General features: G+C 43.5%; 1 protein-coding gene across 1 annotated transcript in view; it reads right to left on the bottom strand.

Annotated features, from left to right (window-relative positions):
* The window catches only part of Fat4 (FAT atypical cadherin 4), a 184,065-nt gene extending 162,870 nt beyond the window's left edge, over nucleotides 1-21,195 (bottom strand). The window contains exons 1-2 of the mRNA XM_045131880.1: nucleotides 20,284-21,195; nucleotides 14,725-19,912 (exon numbers count right to left, since the gene is read on the bottom strand). Of these exons, the coding sequence (XP_044987815.1) occupies nucleotides 14,725-19,899 (5,175 nt within the window). The 5' untranslated portion in view covers nucleotides 19,900-19,912; nucleotides 20,284-21,195. The remainder of the gene's footprint in view (nucleotides 1-14,724; nucleotides 19,913-20,283) is intronic.
* Between the last annotated feature and the right edge of the window lie 4,519 nt (nucleotides 21,196-25,714).

Genomic DNA, 25,714 nt, shown 5'->3' with positions numbered 1-25,714 from the left:
CTCTCATGTCAACGTGGCTCACCCCCAAGCTCACTCAGACATCATTATACAACATCCCCCAACTTAAATAACAACAACAAGAAAAAGTGATTCACTTAGAGCAACTTTTCATGGTTTCTGAGCAACAACAACAACAAAAAGTCCTTCTTGTGTATGCCAACTTATTGACTCATACATATGTGCACAGAATAGTGCTGAGAAGAAAATACAAGAATAGATGCCACTATCAGCTACAGCCATCTGTGTTTAGTGTGACCCATGCTCTTGGCAAGCTACATTGCCCCCACATCGAAAACTTTCTTGTCCTACAAAAAAAATGCGTACTCTTAAACTGGGCGTGGTGGCGCAAGCCTTTAATCCCAGCACTCGGGAGGCAGAGGTAGGAGGATCGCTGTGAGTTCGAGGCCACCCTGAGATTCCATAGTGAATTCCAGGTCAACAGCCTGGGCTAGAGTGAAACCCTACCTCCTCGAAAAACCAAAAAAAAAAAAAAAAAAAAAAAGTATACTCCACTTTCTTCAAGTCAAGTGGTGTTCTAAATGTGAGTCTCTAGACTTAGGACACTAAAGATTCACTACTACTTCCTACTAGTTACAACCTCAATGGGAAGATAGTTTGCCTATTCCATTATGTGAAATAATAAAATATTAAGCTGTCTCTCAGACACAGGCTATCCTGTCCCACACAGAAATACACAAAGATGATTATTTTAATCATTTAAGTGCATAATTTAATAAACTGTTTAAAAATAGATCATGCATCAGATTTTGGTAGCAATGAAAGGACTTTCATACAGTTTCTCATGAGGAAAAATGCCAGAAGGAGCAATCAAGTCAGTATAGTAGCATTTAGTAACAATTATATTTCAAATACCTCATCCCATAGTTTGGCATAATCACATTTAAAATTAGCATTAAAGAAATAAATAAAATAGATGCCTTGTTTTATAAAATACTTCGAGTAAGAGAAACCAGTACCTGAAAACTACTATAAATTTGAAATAAGAACAATACTTGATACAATTTTTTATAAATTTAAAGATACACAGAATCACCAATATCTAAAAAGAAGTAAGTGTCTAAGGATTTGGACAAATTCAGAGATGATGTCATGTTGACGAAGGTTATTGCGTGTAAGTGAGGACTTAGTGACAGCAACCTGGTCAAGATGGTGACATGAATAAGACGGTGGGGGGCAAAGCCACCGCCTCGTCTGCCTAACCTCACTGATTCAAGCTCATTTTCATGTTCATTCAGGAACCCTTTGTGGGGATCACAGTCTTGGAGTCAACAGTAAGGACAGGCAGGGAATTCAGGAATTCCAGTAGAACCTGTCATGTACAGACTGTCAGTCATTGCTTCGGGTTATCATTTCCAGTTGAGGCCACAAAGGAGCATCCAACCATTACAAGCCTGAGGTTCATCTTCTTAGTCCAAGACTCTGTCCTGGTACTGTTCGTTCCTGCACTCTGTAGACCTGGGTGGTCAGAGGCTCTACTAGAGAAGAGTCTATGTGACAATTATTCTAATAAACCTTTATTGTTTGGAAACAGGTCACATATGTAAAATAGCATCAATTTGTTCTATAGTGGCTCTGTTACCTCACAGCATATCTGTCTCCATTTTTTGCTACATGGAAATGGTATAGGCCACAGATTGCTATAGATTTATATCAAACACTTTACCAACTTCACACATGTTTAAAAAGAAAGATAAGGCTCCTCATGGATTAGGCAGAAATTTTGCTGAAATCTCCCATCAGGTTCCTATCTGAGGCACTATAGATCTGTTAATGTGCAAACCCTGACAGGAACATTCTCCCTATGATTAGAGAATGTTCATCCATTCCATGAAAGCAAACCAGGCAAAGTCACTGCACCACTGGGATTCTCTCTTGATTCATAAACTATTTGTCAGAATGCTAACCCAATTTCACTTTTGACAACACATACTTCCTAGAGTCATGTAAGTAATGCATCCCTTCAGTGTATAGATCCTATTCTTGCCTACCTTATCCACTAAGGAATGAAGTGAATGAGCAACTGCATAAAAATGACAATTGTTTCCCCAAAGGAGCACAATTCTGTGCCACACAGCAATAGACCAAGAGGGAGAGAACTCCATCCCTTTGTGAAGTAAGACTGCAAAAGGACAGTTTGTCCTATTTCTTTCTTTTTTTTATCTTATTTTTATTTATTTATTTATTTATTTGAGAGAGGCTAAGGGTAAGAGGCAATGTGAAAGAGAGAGAGAGAGAATGAGAGAGAGACAATGGGCATGCCAGGGCTTTCACCCACTTCAAACGAACTCCAGATGCATGTGCCACCTTGTGCATCTGGCTTATGAGGGTACTGGGGGATTGAACTGAGGTCCTTTGGCTTTGCAGGCAAGCACCTTAACTGCTAAGCCATCTCTCCAGCCCTGTCCTATTTCTTTATTTTGAAAATTTCATGGAGTAATAAGTATTTTTCTTTTCAGGAAATATGTTCAATATGAATGAGGAAACCCTCACTTAAGAAATTACTAAAACTTGTTTATTTTATAAAAAGCAATAGATTTGGATTAAATAAAGTTTGGTCTTTGTTGGCTAGAATAAGCCACTTTGACTTCAAGTAAATTTTCACTAAGACATTGGGTACCTGAGATCTCTATCAATATAAGGCAATGATCTTAAAAGAAGAAACCTATCTTGGCTCACAGTTTGAGAGGTCTTAGTCCATGCTCACTGGGCTCCCTTGTTTCTGGCTTTTAGTAGGCCAGATATAATGCTGTGATTTGCTTACCTTATAAGCAAGGCAAGTGAAGATGTGGTATTTAAGAGAAGGCCACATAGATCTGCCTCTTCAAATAGTGCAGCTTGTGAAATCCACATCCCAACTGCAGCACCAACTTAGGAACCACATTTTCAACACATGAACATTTAGGGAACATTTGGGATCCAAACTATAATACTCATTGACACACTTTTTCTTTCAAAATATGTTTATAAATAAACACTCATAATTTTGCAGCCATCAACAATTCACCATCAGCAATGAAAACTGATAACTGAGCATCCACCATCAGATCCTAGAAAAGCTTCTAGTGAAGCATGCTTGGAACATTCTAACACTCATTGCTTTGTTCCTTGAGCCAATAAGGCATTCAACAAAGTTTCACAGTTCATCAGTACCATTCCATGAGGTACATTACCAAATTATGTCATCAACAGCTAAGTGACAGATGGACACAGCAATATGTTAGCAGCTGACTGGACAGTGGGATTCTGAATGATGTCAGCAAAACCCTCATGCTGTTCTGCACTTCTCTGCTTTTATAAAAAGGAAGTTTAAAATGCCTGACTCACTCATTTATAGACTGTTTTGGAAATTGGACAGGAAAAAAAGGATAGCAGTTCTAAAATACTTTAGAAGTAGAGTGGTGTATGTGTGTGTTATTTTACTAAAACATCTATTTAACAAACATAAGTAGTGGTCCCACTATAACACTTCACATGTGTTATAAATGTTTCTGGAGATTGAGTTACAAGCATTGGCTACTGTCATTTTATTCAGCAAGCAGTCCCTGCCAATTAGTTAGCTTCACTAATTTCAGAAGCTCTAATGGGTTCATCTGGGAGATGAAAAATGCCTATTCTCTTTATGCATGCAGAGCAACTGAACTCCTGTGCTGAAACAAAATATTTTCAGCACCATCAGTAATAATCCGTTGGTCTATCATAGATTTCCTGAGCTCCTGCACACATAGCAGAAACACAAACACCTGTCCAGTCACTGAACAGGTACGGGAGAGAGAAGACCCACCATAAACCAAGTAAAGACACAACATGAGGTGGAAGCTCTAGCTCAGTACTTGCCTACCTGGATTCCATGCTCCACACAGCCCAGAGAAGTCAGTCTCCTCTTCTGGTAAAAGAAGCAAAATATGTCATGGCATGTCAAATGAAAAGGCCTGAGGAGGTGGGAAGAGAAAAGAGGAGGCTGGAGGGAGAGAGGCTTTGCAAAACAGCTGAGGGCAGAAGTGAGGGGGTGAGGCAGGCAGTACTGCTGGCTGAGAGCAGAGCAGCACAGACCTGGACTCGGGAAGTCCATGGCTGGTTCTGCTGAGCCAGCTGAGGAGAAAAGAGGTCAGAAAGTCATGAACTAGAGGAGATAGCTATAGTTTTGGGTACAGATTGGACATTTTTTGGCTAATGGTATATGCAGGAGAGAATTGTAAACAAATGAAAGGATCTAAGGATTCTTCTCACCCTGGCTCCTACACTAATCAGGAAGGCGAAGTACAGGAGCAGAAAAGGAAGGTCAATCAGTCAGTCAGTCTTCAGAAAATCTGTGTTCAAAGTAATATTCTAGGCTTTTTAGACAAGATTAGTGAATATAGCAGATAAACATAGCCATACTGGCCCTAAAAGAAATTCATTTCAGTGGGCAAAAACAGAATGCAACCAACATGACAGACCAGTCAATTATGTCCCTTACACTCACTTTTCTAATACATACTGAGTGTTTAATTTAAAGTAATGAAATTGTTAAGTCCCTCAGTAGAATAGAAGACATAAAAAAGCAAAGAGTTTCAAGAACTCATCCTAGAAGGGGTCCCAGCATTTAGCATGTGAAAGATTGTTAGGAGCTGGGGAAGAGAATGGTATGCCTCACAGAAGGGTAACATGGAATGGGAACCGGAACATTAGACCAAGCCTAATGATGAGCTGAGTACAGTAGTACAGTACGGAAGGAAGTTAAGCCTCATTGGCAGCAGGAAACTGAAGCAAATACTAGAAACACAGAAGGAAGTTGTCCAAACTAATGTTTGAAGGAAAGAAGGCTCTAGGAGAGTGAAGGGCCAAGAACAGAAGCCCTGAAGGAGATATCTATCTTGCAACTCCTGAGAGTTATCAGTAGGCCAGTGTCAGTCAGGTGGAGGAAGCAAGGGAGGAGAGGACCAGAAGTTGTCAGAGAGCAGCAAAATGTCTGTGGGGCAGGGATGATGTGGTCTCAGACCAAATATGAGAGGTGGACACAATAAGAGATGGTCAGATTCTTCAAATATTTAAAAGTGATACAAGATTCAGTGAGACTGTACATGGGATGAGACAGTAGAATCAGTGATGATTCCAGGATATTTGAACTTAACACTCAGAAGGTTGGAATTGTAACCCACCAAGCAAGAGATGGCTGCAGAAAGACTAGGTTTCTGCTGAACAGGATATTGAGAATTCAGACTTGAAAAAGTTGACATAATAATTTATTTATTTTTTTAAAGAATTTTTTTTTAAATTTTATTTATTTATTTATTTGAGAGCGACAGACAGAGAGAAAGACAGATAGAGGAGGAGAGAGAATGGGCGCGCCAGGGCTTCCAGCCTCTGCAAACGAACTCCAGATGCGTGCCCCCCCTTGTGCATCTGGCTAACGTGGGACCTGGGGAACCGAGCCTCGAACCGGGGTCCTTGGGCTTCACAGGCAAGCACTTAACCGCTAAGCCATCTCTCCAGCCCGACATAATAATTTATTAAGGAGCTGGTAGAAAAGTCAGTTGATAAAGTGGTTAGCCTGCAAGCACGAAGACCTCAGATCAAATCCCAGGACCCACATAAAAATACCTGGTGTGGTGGTGCACATTTGTAATCCCAGGACTGGGGAGGTAGAGACAAGAGAATCCCTGGGGCTCACAGGGAAAACAGTCTAGCCTAGTTGGTGAGCCCTAAGCCAATAACATTCTGTCTCAAAAAAAAATGGTGATCATCATTCCTGAGATATGACAATCCAGGTTGTCCTTGACCTCCACACACATGTGCACAGGCATGTTTCTTAGCACACATATATGCCCATGCATACATGCATGCATATAAATATTTATTATGAATCAAGCAATGAATAAGAATTTGGTAACTGAATGTAGAGTTAGGAAAGCTATATGGGACTGTATTTTGGAGTCACCAGTAGACATGTGTTAATGAACATAATGAGATGAGATTTGATTGAGATCATTGGGGGAAACAGTAGATTAAAAGGAGAAAAATTTCAAGAACTGATTCTAACAATGTTCCAACATTTAGGGTTTAAGATAGGATGATGGAGAGATGCTAGTGAAACATTGTGAAACTGGGCTCAAACAGTGTGTCAGTCATGCAGGCTTTCTTAAGACAATTTTGTTTACAGGTGCAGAAGCCAAGTGTGGTAGAAATAAATTAGGAAATGGTAAGAACAAAAGGGGTGAGTACAGAAAACTTGTTCAAAACAGTGGTGCTGCAAAGGGAAGACAAAATTGAAGCAGTAACTGGAAGAGTGGAAGCATATCCCCATGTTGGGTTTAGTAAGTCAAAATGAAGAACAGATCAGCAGAGGTCAATGCACTGAGGACACCTGAAGTGATAGATCACTGGATCATCACCCAAGTAACATTTGACCCCCAATTTCCTCCATCACCAATGTGGAAATACACATAACTATGAAGACTTTTTTTTGTTGTTGGTTTTTCGAGGTAGGGTTTCACTCTAGCCCAGTCTGACCTGGAATTCACTGTGTAGTTTCAGGGTGGCCTCAAATTCATGGTGATCCTCCAACCTCTGCCTCCCAACCAAGTGCTGGAATCAGAAATACACACAGCTATGAGAATTTTTTATAATATAAAGGTAGATGCTTGTAGAGTAGAGAAATTAATCATTCTTAAAGTACCACTTTTCACTCCTCAGTTGGAAATAAATTCTTACACTCTAGAGTCATACTACTATGAACCATGTTTTTCAGTGGCATTTCCTTAAAGTGATATTATTTGTTATTTACTCACTGACTGTTTCTTAAATATGTTCTTCATAACCACAGATATTTATCTGCCAATTAGATTGTTTCCTTTACTTGACCTTATTGTCCATTCTGCCTTTAAAAAGTCAAGTCTTTGTACAATTGGTGCATATATGTTAACATATAATGGCATGCATATATTTTATTAATATATAATTACATATATATGTATATAATAATGAATATCCACCTAATAAGATTTTTAAATTCTCACATTTCTTCCGTTTCTATATTGCATGCTCCTTCTTTTAGCATACTTTGAAATTGACTATGCCCATTACGTAAAACTAAGAAGTCAGAAATATTCACCATAGTCTATATTTGGGATGTTTTAAAGGATGTTTACATTCCTCCTATCCCGTCATTTCCCAGTTATTACTTCTAATACCTCCTACTGGAGTCTTGTTAGGAGCTGAGCTCAGCCTGACTGACAGGGAAGAGAGGACCACAACAGAGCTGCTGGTTTCAGTCCTTGGGCTCTAAGCAACCCTTCTCTACTAACAAGGCCTAGAGGCAATTTTCCATTCTAATGATGATAAAGTGCTCAGGCAGATAACAAACAACAACAACAACAAAAACCTGACTCCACAAAAGTTGAAACATGCAAGCAGTTCCCAAAAAATATTTACCTCAGCACAGTTGTGTCAAAATAACAGAAACATAAAGAATTAAAATGATTGAAGTTTTCATAAAGGAGAAAGAATGCAAAAAGTAAATTCCTATAAAAATGAATTATACCTAGAAAAATCTATCACCAAACAGAAAGAACTAATCAAGGATACTGAAGATATATTTTAAACTTGCAAAGTCAACATTATTGGCCACAATAGTTCTAGTTGTGACACATTTGTGTCTTAAGGACTTAGGAAGACCTTTAACTCAGTGTCTTATTCAACAGTTTTTCTTTTTATTATTTTTTATTGACAACTTCCATAATTGTAAACAATATTCCATGGTATCTCTCTCCTTTCCCCCACTTTCCCCTTTGAAACTTCACTCTCCAATAAATTTTTAAATATTTTTTTTTATTTATTTATTTGAGAGTGACAGACACAGAGAGAAAGACAGATAGAGGGAGAGAGAGAGAATGGGCGCGCCAGGGCTTCCAGCCTCTGCAAACCAACTCCAGACACGTGCGCCCCCTTGTGCATCTGGCTAACGTGGCACCTGGGGAACCGAGCCTCGAACTGGGGTCCTTAGGCTTCACAGGCAAGCGCTTAACCGCTAAGCCATCTCTCCAGCCCATCCAATAAATTTTTAAATGTAGACACAGGGAAAAAAAAAAAAAAAAACTTAGTTGGGTTTGGTGTCTTGGATTTTAGCTTTCTTTTGAGATTCACTATATAGCCCAGGAAGTTCTTGATTCATGGAGCTCTCCCTGCCTCAGTCTCATGAACGCTGGAATTATAGGCATGCACTATCAGTTCCTGCTACCAGTGGTTTTTTGTTTATTTGATTAATGTTTGTTTTTGAGACAAGATCTCATGCCATCCATAAAATAAAGCTATAACCCATTCCAGTTAGAGTATCACTGTCTAAATGAGTGGACAAGTGTGGTAAGCTTTGGAGGCAAAAGATCCCTCAAGAACAGTAGTAAGTATGGTAGTCAGCTTCCCATAAGCAGCCATGTTATAAGGATGAGTGGCTACTGTGGCTTATAATTTTGGAGTCTCCCATTATCAACAGTTGGCACACTTGCTCATACTATAGCAAGACAATGAATTGGAATGCATGGCAGAAAAAGACAGTTGCATCAGGATCCAGGGAACAAAGAAAAAAATTGAAGAAATTCTGGGTCTGCGATCTTCCTCCAAAACATGATCTAAACATCTTAAACACCTCCTACTAAATCATACCTCTTCAAGGTTCTACCACATATCAGCACTTCCTCCATGAAGAGCAAGCCCTAACACACAGGCCTTTGGGGGATGCATAAAATCTAAAACCATAGCAGTGAGAATGTAAAGAAGAGAAATAGTGGATCCACTAGAGGAAAGGATGGGAGTTTTTAAAAGTTATGGTTAGAACTGCCTTAGCATGTAGCAATGACATCACTGGTCGTGTGTGTGTGTGTGTGTGTGTGTGTGTGTGTGTGTGTGTGTGTGTGTATTTCTGAAAGGCATTGGAAATGTGCCTACATTCTCATGTTTATTGCAATGCTGTTCACAAGAATCAGAACATAAAGTCAACTTGTGTCCTCAGTGGATGAAGAATATACACTACATATACATGCAATGGAACACTTTGTGGCCATAAAATGATGAAAGCCTGCTATTTATGGCACCACAGAAGAAAAAGGGAGGGTGTAATGCTAAGTGAATTAAGCTAAAGACAAACCATATAATATGTGTATTACTCACTCATATGTGCAATATAATATAATTGATCCTATAGAAGTAGAGTACACTGGGGTTATTGAAGTCTGGAATACTTCAAGTGAAGATGATCATGTGCTGGTCAAAAATACATGGCAGGGCTAGAGAGATGGCTTAGCAGTTAAGGCACCTGCCTGCAAACTCAAAAGACCAGGTACAACTGCCCAGGACCCATGTAAGCCATATGCACAAATTGGCACATGTGCCTGAGGTTCATTTGCAGTGGCTGGAAGTCCTGGCATACTCATTCTTTCCTTCCCACTCTCCCTTTCTTTTCCTCTCTATTGGCCTCTTTTTTTATTCCTCTCAAATAAATAAAATTAAAAATACATTACTGTAAATAATAAATAAATTTCAGAAAACAATATATAGCAAGGTGGCAATATTTAACAGTGATGTATTTGTGAAAAGCTGTAAGTCGAGTAGATACTATGAACTGTCACCACATAAGTAACTAAGTGTGGGGCTAGGAAGATGGATCATTGGGTAAGCTTATTAGTCACAAGCATGAGGGCCTGAGGGCAGAAACCCAGCATCCATACAGATGTGGGCTGGCTCATACATGACTGTAATACCAACTGTTGGAAGGTAGAGACAGGAGGATGAGACAGGATGATGCTACAGTTTTGATGGCTAACTAATCTAGTGGAATTAAGGTTTGAACACAGTAACTATCTCAGCTAAGCTATCTAAGTTCTAGGTTCACTGTGAGACCATGTCTGAAATGTCTGAGTAAGACACCCAACATTGACCTGTGGCCTTCATATGCACACATACTTGTATGCCTACACACATACATGAGCATGCTCCCATTCACACATTTACCTATGTGATAAGGTATTTATTGTTTATACCAATATTTTCCAAATTGTAAGTGGTTGATATTCCTAAATCATGAATATGCAAAAGACTCATTTTGAATGCAAGATAAATCTGTGAATTTTCATGAGAGTATGAAAAAAATCTGCTGAGCTTCCTATCACAGGTTGCCAGCAAGCCTCACAACAATGTACCTTGTGTGTGTGTGTGTGTGTGTGTGTATGTGTGTGTGTGTGTGTGTGTACATGCACATGTGCATTGGCATTCGTATGTGCATAGATGAGGAGGATACCAAATCAAAAGTGCTTTTACAATATTCAATTCAATATACCTCTTTGAGTATGAACTCTTTAGTGACACTTTGGTTTTTTAAAAGCCACCACATTGCTATAGAATGAAAAGGAAAAAGATTGGAGAACTTAGCTGTGCTCTAGATGCCACAGACCAAACAGATCTTTAAATGTAATATAGAATTGATATTTTCAGTTTTTAATTTGAACAAGTAAAGTCTAAATAAAATAAAAATGTTATGGTTAATGTAATGCTAACTGGTCTCTCAAATTTTCCTTTTCCATTGATAAAACTGGTAACTTTAAGGCACTAAGGCACACCTGATTAAAGGTCTTGGAATGCTTCTAAAGAGCACACAGGCGTGGGGGAAGTAATGCAGCAATGTGCTAACACCTAGCTGGGAACACATCAGTCCCCATAACAAGCCCAACATTCTGACAAACCTATTTCATTGGTACAGGTGAGGTAATTACTGTATTCTAACCTTAGTGCAATCAATGGGCAGAGTCACATTTAGTAACTCCATCCACTTGCCCAAAGTCTTCTTTGTTGATTTATTACTCAGTTGTGGAGTATGCTCTGATCTTAGCTACTCTACCACCTTACTCGACAGATATGTTGGGAATGTCAGCTATTCAACAGACAACAAACATAGGAGGCTCTGAAATCACAAAGGCCCTTATAATGGGGTCCAACCAAGATTCACAGTTCCATGTTCTTAATAATACATATTAAATAATAAAATGTTCATTGGCATGCAGCATCATGAAGACTGTGTGCACTCTCCTGAGGAAAAAAAAAAGAGAGAGAGACAAAGTAAAAGACTGACAAATCCAGTATCAGAAAGCTAAAGGTCATACTTTAAAGACATTCCTGATGACACCAGCTCTGACAGGTAGAGAAACCAAACATGCAATATCCAATCTTTCTGCCCTGCCCCAAATACCAGCACTAGAAAGAGAAAAAAAAAAAAAAAACGTTGAGTCATTCAGCATGTACCTAGTGACCTCAGTTGACACAGAGAATGTGATGAGCCAGGAGTCCTGCCTAAGATCTAAGTAAGCAATCCACAGTCCTGTGCATGTAGATACCCAAGGATCCTGTGCCTGCAGACAACCCACACTTCTGTGCATGGAGACAACCCACACTCCTGTTCATGGAGACAACCCACACTCCTGTGCATTAAGACAACCCACACTCCTGTTCAGAGAGACAACCCACACTCCTGTGCATGGAGACAACCCACACTCCTGTTCACGGAGACAACCCACACTCCTGTGCATTAAGACAACCCAACTCCTGTGCATGGAGACAATCCACACTCCTGTGCATGGAGACAACCCACACTCCTGTTCAGGGCGACAACCCACACTCCTGTGCATTAAGACAACCCACACTCCTGTTCAGGGAGACAACCCACACTCCTGTGCATTAAGACAACCCAACTCCTGTGCATTAAGACAACCCACACTCCTGTTCAGAGAGACAACACACACTCCTGTGCATGGAGACAATCCACACTCCTGTGCATGGAGACAACCCACACTCCTGTTCAGAGAGACAACCCACACTCCTGTGCATGGAGACAACCCACACTCCTGTTCACGGAGACAACCCACACTCCTGTTCAGGGAGACAACCCACACTCCTGTACATTAAGACAACCCACACTCCTGTTCAGGGAGACAACCCACACTCCTGTGCATTAAGACAACCCACACTCCTGTTCAGAGAGACAACCCACACTCCTGTGCATGGATACAACCCACACTCCTGTTCACGGAGACAACCCACACTCCTGTGCATTAAGACAACCTACACTCCTGTTCAGAGAGACAACCCACACTCCTGTGCATGGAGACAATCCACACTCCTGTGCATGGAGACAACCCACACTCCTGTTCAGGGCGACAACCCACACTCCTGTGCATTAAGACAACCCACACTCCTGTTCAGGGAGACAACCCACACTCCTGTGCATTAAGACAACCCACACTCCTGTGCATGGAGACAATCCACACTCCTGTGCATGGAGACAACCCACACTCCTGTTCAGGGCGACAACCCACACTCCTGTGCATTAAGACAACCCACACTCCTGTTCAGGGAGACAACCCACACTCCTGTGCATTAAGACAACCCACACTCCTGTTCAGAGAGACAACCCACACTCCTGTTCAGGGAGACAACCCACACCTATACAGAGAGAAAAATAAATTTTTCAAAGGCATTAAAAGTGATCACTTGGAAACACACAATTTAAAAATCACCTTTGACTATATGCCTCCATAACCTTTTTTTGTTTGGGTTATATTAATTAAGCAGAAAGATGAAAGTACTTTGTTGTATACACTGGAAACATATAACCAATTACAACATGAAATTTTATCTCCTAACTACTGCTTCCAACACTCTTTGGAGAACAAAACATTTGTTTTTACTTTCAGGAGTGGGTGGAGCTTGGGAATTCCAACTTGGTTTGCAGTTTCAGCATTTTAGTTCACAGAGGAAACACATTCACATGCATACACACACGCATGCACACACACACATGCATTCCCTCATATGTAATTATGAAAATCATTCATCTGAATTCTTGTATGTTTAGGTACAGAAGGCCCAGAAGATCACAATAGTTATTTTTCACACAGATGTTACTTGAGGTTATAAATGTAATGGGCACACCCTCCCTCATTATTGACAATATTATTTACAATCACTATTTATAGTCCACATGCCCATCACAGAGACATCACTATTTAATATATTTATGCTAAGCTTGTCAAATGAATGAATAACAAAGCATAATAAATTTTCTAATGATAATGAATATTTCTTCTAATGCCCTATAGTCTTAATAAAAAGTAGTTCACTGAACTAAACAGTAACATAATTTGTTTTAAAAATTCATCCAATATCTGGAATGACTTAATTCCTTGCTTCCCATAAATATTTTGGTTTCCAAACTAATCAAAGTTCCTCATCTCAGAAATAATTACAGATAGAAAACTGTGAGGCAGTGGTTGGGTTTAGGAGAAGGATGAGCATAATTGAGATTAAAGTTACATATAAATCATGACAAATTATGACCTGAGCTACAATGCTAAGATACTTAAGCATATAAATAGGTTAAAGAGGACGGTTTGTCTGGAAGGCCTCTCAAGGCTAAGTATGAAAGAAAAAACCTGAAGCCCTTTTATAATTACATCTCTATAATTAATGATATGTCTAATTACTTCTAATTTCCTCTAATCCATTAGTATAGACTATAGCTAGCAATCATGAATAAATAGTCACAGAGAATTTCAAAATATAGTAATCATAGATAAATATGCATTTAAAATGAAGGTCATTCCTTACCTCCCCCAAGAGAGAAGAAAGCAGGAAAACAAACGCACGAGCCTCAATTCCACTAGCATGTTGTGTTTGTATCACTGCCAACTATTGCAAACCACATTTGACATTTTGAGTTTTTGGCCAAATGACAAGCACTAGAATATCTCTGAGGGGAGTAAGAAGGGAGAGAACTTAGGAAATATTCACCCAGAGATTTGTAGAATATATCTGTGTCAGTTTCTGTTGATTATCGAAGCAACACTGGAACCCATTCAACTGAGTAAAGCCAGTCAATGATAAGATGACAAGTCAAAGTACTAAACCATAATTATAGCACAGAGGCCAAGTTTGGGATTAGCTTATACCATGGAACTTGTCTTTCTTACCCACCTGCAGGTGTGACAACATGCACCCTACATGGTAGCATTAAACAGCAGTTTAGTCTCAAAGGCCAGCATGGAACCTCAGACCCATTCATGGCATGTGACATTCATCAATTTTAAAGGAAAAACAATTATTTCAGAAGACAGTACTTAAAATATGATAGCCAACAGCATCAAGAATCCCCCAGTACTTGGCTTATCACACGGAAGTTACTCACTCTGTGAAAGAATGTGTCATGCTTGCTAAGGACATGAAAGCTGATATCATGTCCTGATATAAATTGTCACCACACCATCATCACTCACTCCAAAGTCTATGTACTCACACAGGTTTTTAACAGAGCCTTGTATTTTGGAACAAGAATTTCTTAATTCTGGAAGCATCCATCTTCTAGCCAACAATGAAAGATGTTTATGTGAGCTCAGAGGCTCAGCTCAGATAAATGAAGTTTAGTTACTTCTGAAAATGGCTACAGATGCTTTTTTTTTTTTATGTTGCACACATGATGGGTATGAAGTGATAGAAAAGTGAAAAAAAATCTCTAATAGTGACTTGGATTAAAGTTACAGCTTCTGAGATTCTTTATGATTATGACAGAACATATAAAATTAGCAAAATAAGAAATAAAGGTAAGTAATTCAAGAATGTAATTACAAAGAGAATGGCCTTTATAAAAAGCCTATCACCAGCCAGAGATAAAGGAATACAATGGCTTACCTCTGCTTTCTGTGTTCTGGGAAAGACAGATGATTTTTCTAAGGCGTACACATCTACCAGGTACAGGCACGCTCCTTGCTCCCGGTCCAGAATAGCTGCTGTTTGAATGATGCCAGAATGCCGTCCAATAGTAAAAAGACGTCCCACAGTTTTTTCCTCACAACGAACTGAAACAATGTAATATTCCACCGGGGCTTCTGAACCTCTGGGGCTCGCTGCTTCTATGGATATGACGTTGGTACCAATGGGCTCCCCTTCCTTCAAAATGGTTATATATTTAGGCTGAGTGAAAACAGGTCCATCCAGACCTTGAAGAATGACAGTCAATTCTGTGGTTGATTTCCTCCGTTCAGGACCCAGGTCTGTGGCAGAAACTATGAGGTTGTACATGAGTTGTGAAGGGACCAATGCAGAAGCCACCCTCAGATCCCCACTATAACGGTCCACAATGAAGGTGTCTGTGTCCCCGTTGATGATCTCATACTCTACCTCACCATTAGCTCCTTCATCTGGGTCTGCAGCCATAATGGTCGTTAATATAGAACCAATCACAGCTGAAGGGTCTGCAGCCAGGGCATTTTGTGATATAAACATCGGGACATTGTCATTGAGATCTGTCACCAAAATGGTCACATTTTTCAAAGCGTGCCTCCTGGTTTCAATGGGCACAGCCTGATCATTGGCTTTTACAGTTAACTCAAAGAGATTAGCAAATTCTCGGTCTATTTCAGCACTAGTGTATATAGTCCCTTGGACTTGATCTATGCTGAAGTGGTTGCCTCTTGGCATCTGTTGGATGATGGCGTAAGATAGCTGCCCGTTAATGTCTGCATCCGGGTCATGTGCGGTCACAGAAATGACTGATGTACCGATGGGGATGTTCTCAACAATAGACTTGAAAATGTCTCCTGGGGGAAAGCTAGGGGGATTGTCATTGAAGTCCCTCACTTGAATGACCACTGACATTGTGGATGACCGCGGAGGTCGCCCTTTGTCTTTTGCTGTTATATTTAATTTGTACAGAGACTGAGTTTCAAAGTCCAATTTTTTGGCAAGAAAAATACTCCCAGTGTTTGGGCTGATGCTAAATGTCCCATGGTTATTAGTCCCTGCGACAGTATAATGTAAGTCAGCGTTGTCACCTGAGTCAGAATCAGTTGCAGTAACTGAGGAAACAAGTTCTCCAATTCTCATATTTTCCAAAACATCCACAAAAAGTGTTGACTTGGGGAAAGAAGGGGTGTTGTCATTTTCATCTAAAATATCAATATTTAAAGTACAGGTTGAATTGAGGGGGATGGTCCCTGAATCCATGGCTTGGATGACAAGGGAGTAGGCTGGTGTAGCTTCATAGTCTAACTTACCTATAAGTGTTACCTGCCCAGAGGTACTGTCTATAGTGAACTGCCTTTCTTCATTTCCTTTGATAACTGAATAATGAATGAGGCCATTGTTCCCTTCATCCACATCTGAGGCAGACACTCTTAAGACCTGGGTCAGGTTGGCTGCTGTCTCAGAGATCGTGGCTTGGTAAAAGTCTTTTAAAAACCTGGGGGCATTGTCATTGATGTCCTTCATGTAAACATGAACAGTGGCTTGGTCCTTGAGAGGCTGAGGGAGCCCCTGGTCTGTAGCTATCACTATAAAGCTAAAGACTGCAGTCCCTCTCCTCCTCATGAGAGACTCCCTGTCAAACTGATGCGTACTTGTAATGTCCCCTGTGACAGCGTGCAGTTCAAAGTCTGGCTGCACCATCTCAAAAGAATACCTTACTTCTCCATTGGGGCCAAAGTCTTTATCTACAGCACTCACTTTGCCCACAAATGACCCAGATCTCTGCTCTTCTTCAAAATAAAATGTGTAATTGGTACTGTTAAAAAGAGGTCTGTTATCATTCATGTCTTCTAAAATCACAGTAACATTCACAGTGGCACTAAGGGGTTCTACTGCTCTGTCAGAAGCAACAACCAGTAAAACATATCTGTCTTGAAGTTCACGGTCCAGTTCACTTTTTATATACAATTGACCATCTGGAAATATGCCAAAAGCATCCCCTACATTTCCTTCAGCAATCTTGTAAGCAATCTCCCCATTGACTCCTGAATCTTTATCAAAAGCCTGTACCCTAAAGAATCTAGAATTCACAGGTTCTGACTCAGACAGAGTGACCTCATATGAAATTTGGTCAAATACTGGTGGGTTGTCATTTACATCATGGACATAAACTGTTAAGATGATGCTGGAAGAAAGCTGGGGAATGCCCATATCAGAGGCCAAGATCTCTACTTGGTAGGAGCCAGTGTGAACGTCTAGGGGTCCTAGTAGACTGACATTACCATTCTGCTCATTAATAGCAAACAGGTTCATGGGATTTTGCTTCAGACTATAGACCACCACACCATTAACACCTTCATCAGGATCAACAGCTTTGGCCTGGAAAATGCTGTGACCAGCTTCCCAGTTCTCCACCACATTGACACTTTCTACTGCCTGAAGGAAGTGAGGGGCATTGTCATTCAGGTCCTTCACTGTTATGTTCACCACAGTGTCTCCTGTCACCATACCCCCACTTGCTACAACCTTCAGCTTATAAAAGGATTGCTCTTCTCTGTCGATCACACTTGCTGTGGTAAGCTGCCCTGTGACTGGACCAATAGCAAACACACCTTTCTGGTCCCCAGTAGTAATGAGATAGCTGATGTTGGCATTGAGGTCCATGGAGGATGCAGATACTGTACCCACATGGTATCCCAGAGCCACGTTCTCAAACACTACAAAGCTGTAGGCAGCCTGACTGAATACAGGGGGGTTATCTTGAGTGTCCAGCACTGTGACAGTTACTATTGCCTGGTTGGAAGACTGTAAGTTCCCACCATCAGTGGCCACTATTTGCAGCTGGTAGGCTGTCTTCTCTTCTCTATCTAGGGAGATTCTTGTAGAAATCATCCCACTTTGAGCATTGATCTGAAAACGAGACCTGTCTCCAGCTGATATACTGTATTTGACAGTTCCATTGGGACCCAAATCTGGGTCAGTAGCAGACACAGTGGTGACATAACTTCCTCCAGGCTCATTCTCCTGAATGTGAGCAAAATATTGGACTGGATAGAACACAGGGCTGTTGTCGTTCAAATCCAGGAGACTTACATTTATGTGAGCCATGGATGACTGGGGAGGGGAACCCAGATCTGTAGCTAGAACCACCAAGGAGTAGAAGGCTTGCTCCTCTCTGTCCAAGGAGGAGATGGTACTCAGCCTCCCAGACACAGGATCCAGACGGAAGCACTTCTGCTCACCCTCAGCCTCTTGTAGGGAAAAGCGCACAGTCCCGTTGTCACCCAGATCCCCATCTGTTGCCCCAAGCACTAGAAGCTCAGTCCCTGTTGGGGCATTCTCCACCACAGACACCTCATAACCTTCTGGCTGGCTAAATACTGGCTTCTCATCATTCACATCTAAGAGTGTTACCACAAGCTGGGCATAGGAAACCTTGGGGTGAACTCCTTGGTCACGGGCACTGATGTTCAGTGCAATCTGGGAAGCGAGTTCACGGTCGAGGCCCCCAGCAGGCCCTGTGGTCACCAAGCCACTGTGTTCACTAATGCGGAACCAGCCCAGCCCATTGCCAGACACGATGCTGTAACGCAGATTAGCGTTGAGGCCCGAGTCGCCATCGGTGGCAGACAACCCACTCACATAGCTTCCGGGAGGCGCCTCCTCGCTCAGGTTCACTCTGTACACTTGCTGAGCAAAAACCGGAGGATGGTCGTTAATGTCATTGACAAAAATGACCAGGCTGGCCACGGAGGAGCGCGCCTGCACCTCGGCGGCAGGGGGCGCCCCGTAGTTATCCGAGACCGACACGGTGAGGTTGTAGGATGGGATGCGCTCACGGTCCAGGGCGCTGGCCACTTTGATGAGGCTCAGATTGGGCACTTTGCTTCTCTGGACTTCAAAGTGGCGCTGTTCATTGCCCCCGAGAATCTGCACTGAGATGTTCCCGTTGGCCGCGGGGGAGTCGGCGTCGGTCACAGTGAGCAGAGCCACCACGGTGCCCACCTGCGCGTTCTCATCCACTGAGGCATAGCGCGAGGTGGCAGGGAAGTAGCGGAACTTCACCACCGGGTCGTTGTCGTTCACGTCCAGCAGCTGAATGAGTGCCTCGGCGCGCCCAGTGAGGGAGGGCACGCCGCGGTCCATCGCCTGCACGGTCAGCGAGTACTGGCGCCGGGCCTCGAAGTCCAGGGGCTCTCGCACCGTGATGAGCCCCGACTCCGGGTCCATCTGGAAGGGGGTTCCCTCGTCCTGAAGCCGGTAGCGGATGTCCGCGTTGGTGCCCTCGTCGGCGTCCGCAGCTGCCACTTGGAGAACGCTGGAGCCCACAGCGGCGTCCTCAGGCACCCCCGCCTGGTAGTGGGAACTGCCAAAAACCGGGGGATTGTCATTAATATCCTGCACGGTCACGTTTACCTGAAGGTAGCCCCGCCGCTTCGGCTCGCCCTTGTCCTCCACTTCCACCAAAAGCTGGTACTGTGATGTGACCTCGCGGTCCAGGCCGCCTTTGGAAACCAGGTGCAGGAATGCGCCCTCGCCGCTGGGGTTCAAGGTGACGTCCAGACGGAAGCGGCCCTCCTCGTTTCCCCGGATGATGCGGTAGGAGCGATGGTCCACTCCATTGGAACCGATGTCCGAATCTGTGGCGGTGTCCAAGATGACCTGACGGCCGCTGCTACTGTCCTCCTTGAAGGTGACCACAATGGAGGGGTCCGGGAACACCGGGGCGTTGTCGTTAAGGTCTCGCACCAGCACTCGCACTTCGGTGGGGTAAGTGGGAGCACTGGAAAGGACCACCAGGTTGACCACATCGCTGGGCAGGCTCTCGCGGTCGATGGTGGCGGTGGTGTACAGAGCTCCAGTGCTACTGTTTATGGCGAACAGGGCGTGGCTTTCGCTGAGGCGGTAGGTGAAGCCTGGGCGCGTGGGGATGGTGCCCACCAAAGTTCCTGGGGGCTGTTCCTCCAGCACCTGGAATACCTGGCGCTGGTCGGCCCCGTGCACCCTGGAGGGCCCCGGAAGCAGCAGTAGCAGTCCACAAACGCGCAACAGCTGACACACGGGTGAAGCAGGCAAGGGGAGCCACTGGCAGCGGACAGCCGGGTCAGCCGCCAAGTTCATGGTCCTGGCTTCCCTGAAGGACGTAAGGAAGAGAAGGAAGACAAGGGAAACGGAATGATCTAGACAGGGGTTAAGAAGAGCCAATAAGAATTCAACTAGGCCTGCCACTTCTATTTGAAAGAGTCAGCAGGAATAAGAACCAAGGCTCCAGGTGGCGGGTGGAACGCGAAACGCTGGAGGAGGCAGGCTTTAGCGAAAGTTGCCTGGGCATCCCGGACACTCCAGAGAAAGTTCCCAGACCTCTCGCACGTCCTTGGTCACTTTAACTTGAACCCACAGTCTAAGCGTGTCCGCCCGGTGAATGTGAGCTGGGACAGGCAGCCTGGATTCGGGGTGTACAAGGAGTCACTGCAGAGGCATCTCTCCAGAAACTTTAGAACTTACCTACAGCGGGAGAAGCTCTGGAGGAAAGGGCCAGCGCTGGCAGGCCTACTGCGCCAGAGGGGAAGCTGCTGGGGGCGCCCGGATAACCGATCCAATGGTGCCAACTTTCTCGCGTCCCTCTCCCAGAGAACCGTATCAAGCGCCTCCAGTCAGGGATCCTGCGCCCTGGGAGGTCGGCAGCTTGCGCGCAGGCTGCCGGGACACCGAGTTCCCAAACGCGGCTCCTCCAGCGCTCAGCTCCGGCCCCTCCTGGCCAGCCGCCGCGACCGCTGCGCCTGCTGAGGCTCAGAGCCCCAGGTCCCGCCCTGGAGACTGCCCGCGCTCCTCGGCATCTTTCACCTCCTCCCGGGCGCCTGGCCACGCATCGCTGGTACACCAATGGAGCGCAGGTCCCCCTGTCTCCTCGGCCTCCCGGGGATCCGGCAGCAGCTGCGCGCGGTCCCCGAGTCCTCTCCCCTCACCATGCCAGGGGCCGTTCCTCCGGTCGCGGCTGGTAGGAGCGCACCGGAGCGCGCCTCGCCCTTGCCTGGGGAGCTTTGCTCTTTATTGTCCCGTGTCAGTTTCACTTTGTAATCCACGAGGCTTATTGTTTGGGGCGGGGGTGGATCCCTCTTTCGCGGTTACCGCCGATCGCGGGGACCCGGCGCTGGGCGCTGGGCGGTGGCGGTGCCCAGCTGCTGCGCCCGGCGCAGATCCGTGCGCTCCTCGCCTGCCCGGATTAACGGTGGCACCGCGGTGAGCAGGAGGCCAGCGAGTCCTCTTCAGCCTCGCCTGGTCTCTGGCGCTCTCCCCGCCCCTTCCCCGCTGCGCGTACACACGCACACTCACACGCGCGCACACACGCGCGCACACACAGACGGGGGGAGGGCCCACCGCGACCCGGAGCAGGACTCTGAAACTTTGCTTACTCCTCGAGGCTCCCCGCACTTTAGTCGGCCGCCACTCCCCCAGCTCCGGGTCCTGTCACCCTCGGGCCCTCCCTCGCCCCAGCCCATTGGGCCTCGGGCCTGGGCAGCCCCGCCCGGCGTCCCTGGGCCGGGGACTGGCTCCTCCGGATGCTAATCACATCAGCCTCCTGAGGCCGTGGGCGGGCGGAGGCGCTGAGAAGGGGATGACTATCCTCCCCCACTCTTTATTTATTTATTTATTTATTTTCCTTTTGGTCAACCTTGGCCGGCGTCAGAGCAGTAACAGCAAAAGGCAGGATCGTAATAGATGGGGGTGAGGTCAGGGTTGCAAATAAATAACTTTAGTGCCAGGGTCGGGGGTGGGGGAGACGGTTAGGTTGTTATGCTAGTAATAACTCAGAAGGAGGGGTTCAGGGAAATAAAAGAAAGGAGAGAGGCGAGGGTCTGCGAGCGCGGGGAGGAAGGATTAAGCTAGGCCTGTCTGGGAATGCTAGGCGCGGGCTCGCGTTAACCCTTTCCTGCCCTCGCTGCTTCCATGCATCCAGCGAGCCAATGTCCTGGACGATCCCACCGCGTCCCCCCCGACCCCCAACTCCCTTGTCTGCACCCGAATCCCGAGACTCCTTGCCTCGATCTAGTGGCACGAAGGCCTGGCTGCCAGCCACACTCCAACTTCCCATAGGAAAAGAGCGTAGCCCTCGGCCACTGTTGCTTATTGTTTGCCAGCCACTCCCGACGTCCGTCAGCAGAGAAACCTTGGGATTCCGGTGGTAACAATGGAAGCCTTCTGCAACGACTGATCTTTTCCCTTTTCAAAGTCAGTTTGGAATTTTGATTCCCCCAAGGGGTTATTTTCCCCCTGGACATTTTGTAGCCAAAGGAAATCTAATAAAGTTTGGTTGTGTTTTTGACCTTACGGAATAATAGATATAAGAAAATAGATATAAATGAGATAAAGATTATTTTTTTAAGTGCTACAGACCAGGGACTACACTCAGATTAACTCCCTACCACTAACCAATGCTGGTGGTTTCTTTAAAAGAAAAAAAAAAAAGTGAGTAGTAATCAGGTCAGTAATTTTCCCCCTTAACGGAACCAACTTAAAAATATGAATTTAAGACAAACAATGCAAATATAGGACATATGTCATACATCTCAGCCTCAGGAACCCCTCCAAACCCAAAACTTTCTGCGCCCAGAGTTCACGCACGAGTAAACACTGCCCTCTTCAGGTATCTATTAATTCTGCACCCTGGCCGCTGGTGTTTTGGCTTAAAATGAAATGCAGAGCCTGAAAAGATCTTGTTACAGGGCTAATTCCTCCTTCTTGCCAAAAGGATGGAGGCAAAGAAAAGGATCTGTAAGAAACAACTAGTGCTTTTCTTAATTTTGGGTTAAAATACAATCAAGAGAATACAGTAGACACAAATGCAAGTCCTGAGCATACCGGCAGCCTGTAACCCAAAACAGAATGTGAAGACTTGAGATGTAAAATTATCACGGGTTCCGTTGTTTACCTTAGAACATTTAGTTCTGCACAATTCTCAAAGTTAATATAATGAGTGAACTGGAAATAAGCAAGCAAGTTATATTGTCTATTACTATATTTTTCATACTAAAATCTTAGACTTTAAACCCTTTTCTAAAGTTGAAACCATTGTTTTGGGTGTAATTTAGCTAAGGGAAATTTGTAAATTAAAATTGGCGAAAAATTATTCGTAATCACTGCTATCAAGTGTAACTTTACAGGAATATTTGTTTTGTTTTGTTTGTTAATTCACTTTGATTCAATCATTCCAACAGAAAGGAATAGAAAGAATTCAGTCAGATACTTCTTGTCGAAGATTTACATACAGACTTGCTCCGTTACTGGAGAATATGTGAGATAATCTTCCCATCTCAACAGCATGAGATTAGTTCTACTTATGAGTGATATTAATGGGGAAAGGGCAATTTTTTATGTTCTTTTTAATTTTTTTGTTCATGTTATTTATTTGAGAGTAACACAGAAAGAGGAAGGTAGATATATATAGAGAGAGAATGGGAGCGCCAGGGCCTCCAGCCACTGCAAACAAACCCCAGACGCGTGGGCCCCCTTGTGCATCTGGCTAATGTGCGTCCTGGAGAATCGAGCCTCTAACCTCTAACGGGGTCCTTAGGCTTCACAGGCAAGCGCTTAACCGCTAAGCCATCTCTCCAGCCCGGAAAGCACAATTTAAAGAATGTATTTTGTGAACTCAGAGTGACTAATCTGTCACAAATATATTATTTTTAATTTTTCATGAAAAAGAAACACAGAAAATGACTCTAGGACATAAAACAATATTTGAATCATTCCTAAAGATTATCCCAAATTATTTTTAAAAGTGTTTGGTTCTTGAATAAACAGCTTTCCATAATCATGTTATATACTAATTCATGAATAAAATCTATACAAAAGTTTGTGTGTATATAGTGTGTAAGATAAGTAAATTATAAATTATGTTTTAATGAAGTAAAATTGAAGTTTTTGCTATGTTTTATTTTCATTCACTCCTTTAGATTTCAAGGGCTATGGTAGCATAACACCTGATGAAATTACAGTAAAATGGAAAGAGCTATATATGTTATTATATATATGAAATATGCTAACTCTCATAAAATAGATAAAAAGTAGATATTATAAAGGAATGGATTGATTCATAATATAAAGGTCATTTACATTTTTATTTATTTGACAGAGATAAAGAGAAAGCAGCAGACAGAAAGAGAGTGAGTATGGGCATGCCAGCGTCTCCTGCAACAACACATGAACTCCAGATACATGTGCCACTTTATGCATCTGCCTTTACATGGGTAGTGGAGAATCAAACCCATATCATCAGGCTTCTAGGCTTGGCAAGCAAACAAGCACCTTTAACCTCCAAGTCATCTCTTCAGCCCCATGGCCATTTCTAATTGTAAATTTCCTTTAGTTAACTGTCTTTCAAATAAATATCCCAAACATGGCCTGGGGATATATGGCTCATTGAGTAAGAGTGCTTACTGCACAAGCATGAGGGCGTGATTTCAATTTCCAGGATATATGTAAACAAGCAGGCATTTCTGCACCTGCCTGCAACCACAGCACTACAGGAGGGGGAGAGGAAGTAGAGAGACAGAAGGATTGAAAAATAGGGAGCTACAAGTTCAATGAGAAACTCTTCAGGAAAGTGAGATAGAAGAGGACACCCAGTATCTTCCTCTGGCCTCTGCATAGATGCTCATATGGTGTACATATCTGCACCACACACGTGTGCATACACACACAAACACATACACACACATCAAAGAAGCTTAAACAAATGTGGTCAATGAAAATGATTGTCTAGTCAGAGTTTTAATAAAAATGAATGGGGCTAAGCAGATAGTTCAATGGTAAAAGTGCTCTCCACTTAAGCCTTGAGTATCTGAGTTAGATCTCAGACCCCATGTGAAAAGCCAGAATGCTTGATGGGCTGCTGCTGATGGTGAGATGGAAGTCTGGGGCAGTAGAATTTTCTAGATGCACACATGAGTGCAGCATAGATAACACTAAGAGCAGAGATGGATGGAGGGAACCTTGCCTCAGATGAGAGGACAGGCAAGAATGAACTCAAACACGTTCCTCTCACCTCCATGTGCACACCACAGCTCGTGCACCTGCACCTGTGCCCACACACATGAAGAAATACACACGCATACACACAAACAAAATGCTTCTCGATGAAAAGCTATTTACCAATTTCACATGTGTTTATGGGCAATCATGAGAGGAAGCAGAGATCCCAGTGCATTGAAACTTGACTGTGTATGTTGAAACAAATGGTTTATGACAGCCTGCCTCATTCTTAGTTCATTCGATGTTCAAGTTATGTTTGCACATATCAGACCTGGATGAGGACAATTGGGTACTAGTACTCTGCACTCTTGATATATCAGCAAGGTGTACACTAAGGAATATTCTCTGCCTTTCTTTCCTCCCTTTCTCTCCCTTTCTCTTCTTTTTTACTACTCCAGTCTATCCCCTTTCCTCTTTTTCTTCCCATAATTTCTCTCCTATTCTCTTTTCTTCCCTGTGTTTCATCACTCATTTTATCCTTTCTCCTCTGCGTCTTCCTAGTTCCCTCCATCACCAGCCCACACCGAACTAGATCCTTCACTATGACCCTTACATTACGTTACTTCCTCACATTATCCCTCCCAGAGGCAAGCACTCTGAGGGGTATGCCTTTATGAGTATATGTTCTTTCAAATTATTCTGGGGTATTGTGCTGTTATTTTATTGTTTTGTTTACTTTTTCTTTTGGTTTTTTGAGGTAGGTTCTCCCTCTAGCCCAGGCCGACCTGCAATTCACTATGTAGATTCAGGGTGGCCTCAAACTCACGACGATCCTCCCACCTCTGGCTCCTAAGTACTGGGATTAAAGGCGTGCGCCACCATGCCAAGCTTTTATTTACATTTTTATTTATTTATTTGCAAACAGAGATAGAAGACAAACAGGGAGAGAGAATGGGAAACCAGG

This window comes from Jaculus jaculus, chromosome 12 (genome assembly GCF_020740685.1).
Source record: "Jaculus jaculus isolate mJacJac1 chromosome 12, mJacJac1.mat.Y.cur, whole genome shotgun sequence".
Lineage (NCBI taxonomy): Eukaryota > Metazoa > Chordata > Mammalia > Rodentia > Dipodidae > Jaculus > Jaculus jaculus.
Note: the sequence above shows the minus strand (reverse complement) of the source record. Positions and strands in the feature narration are given on the sequence as shown.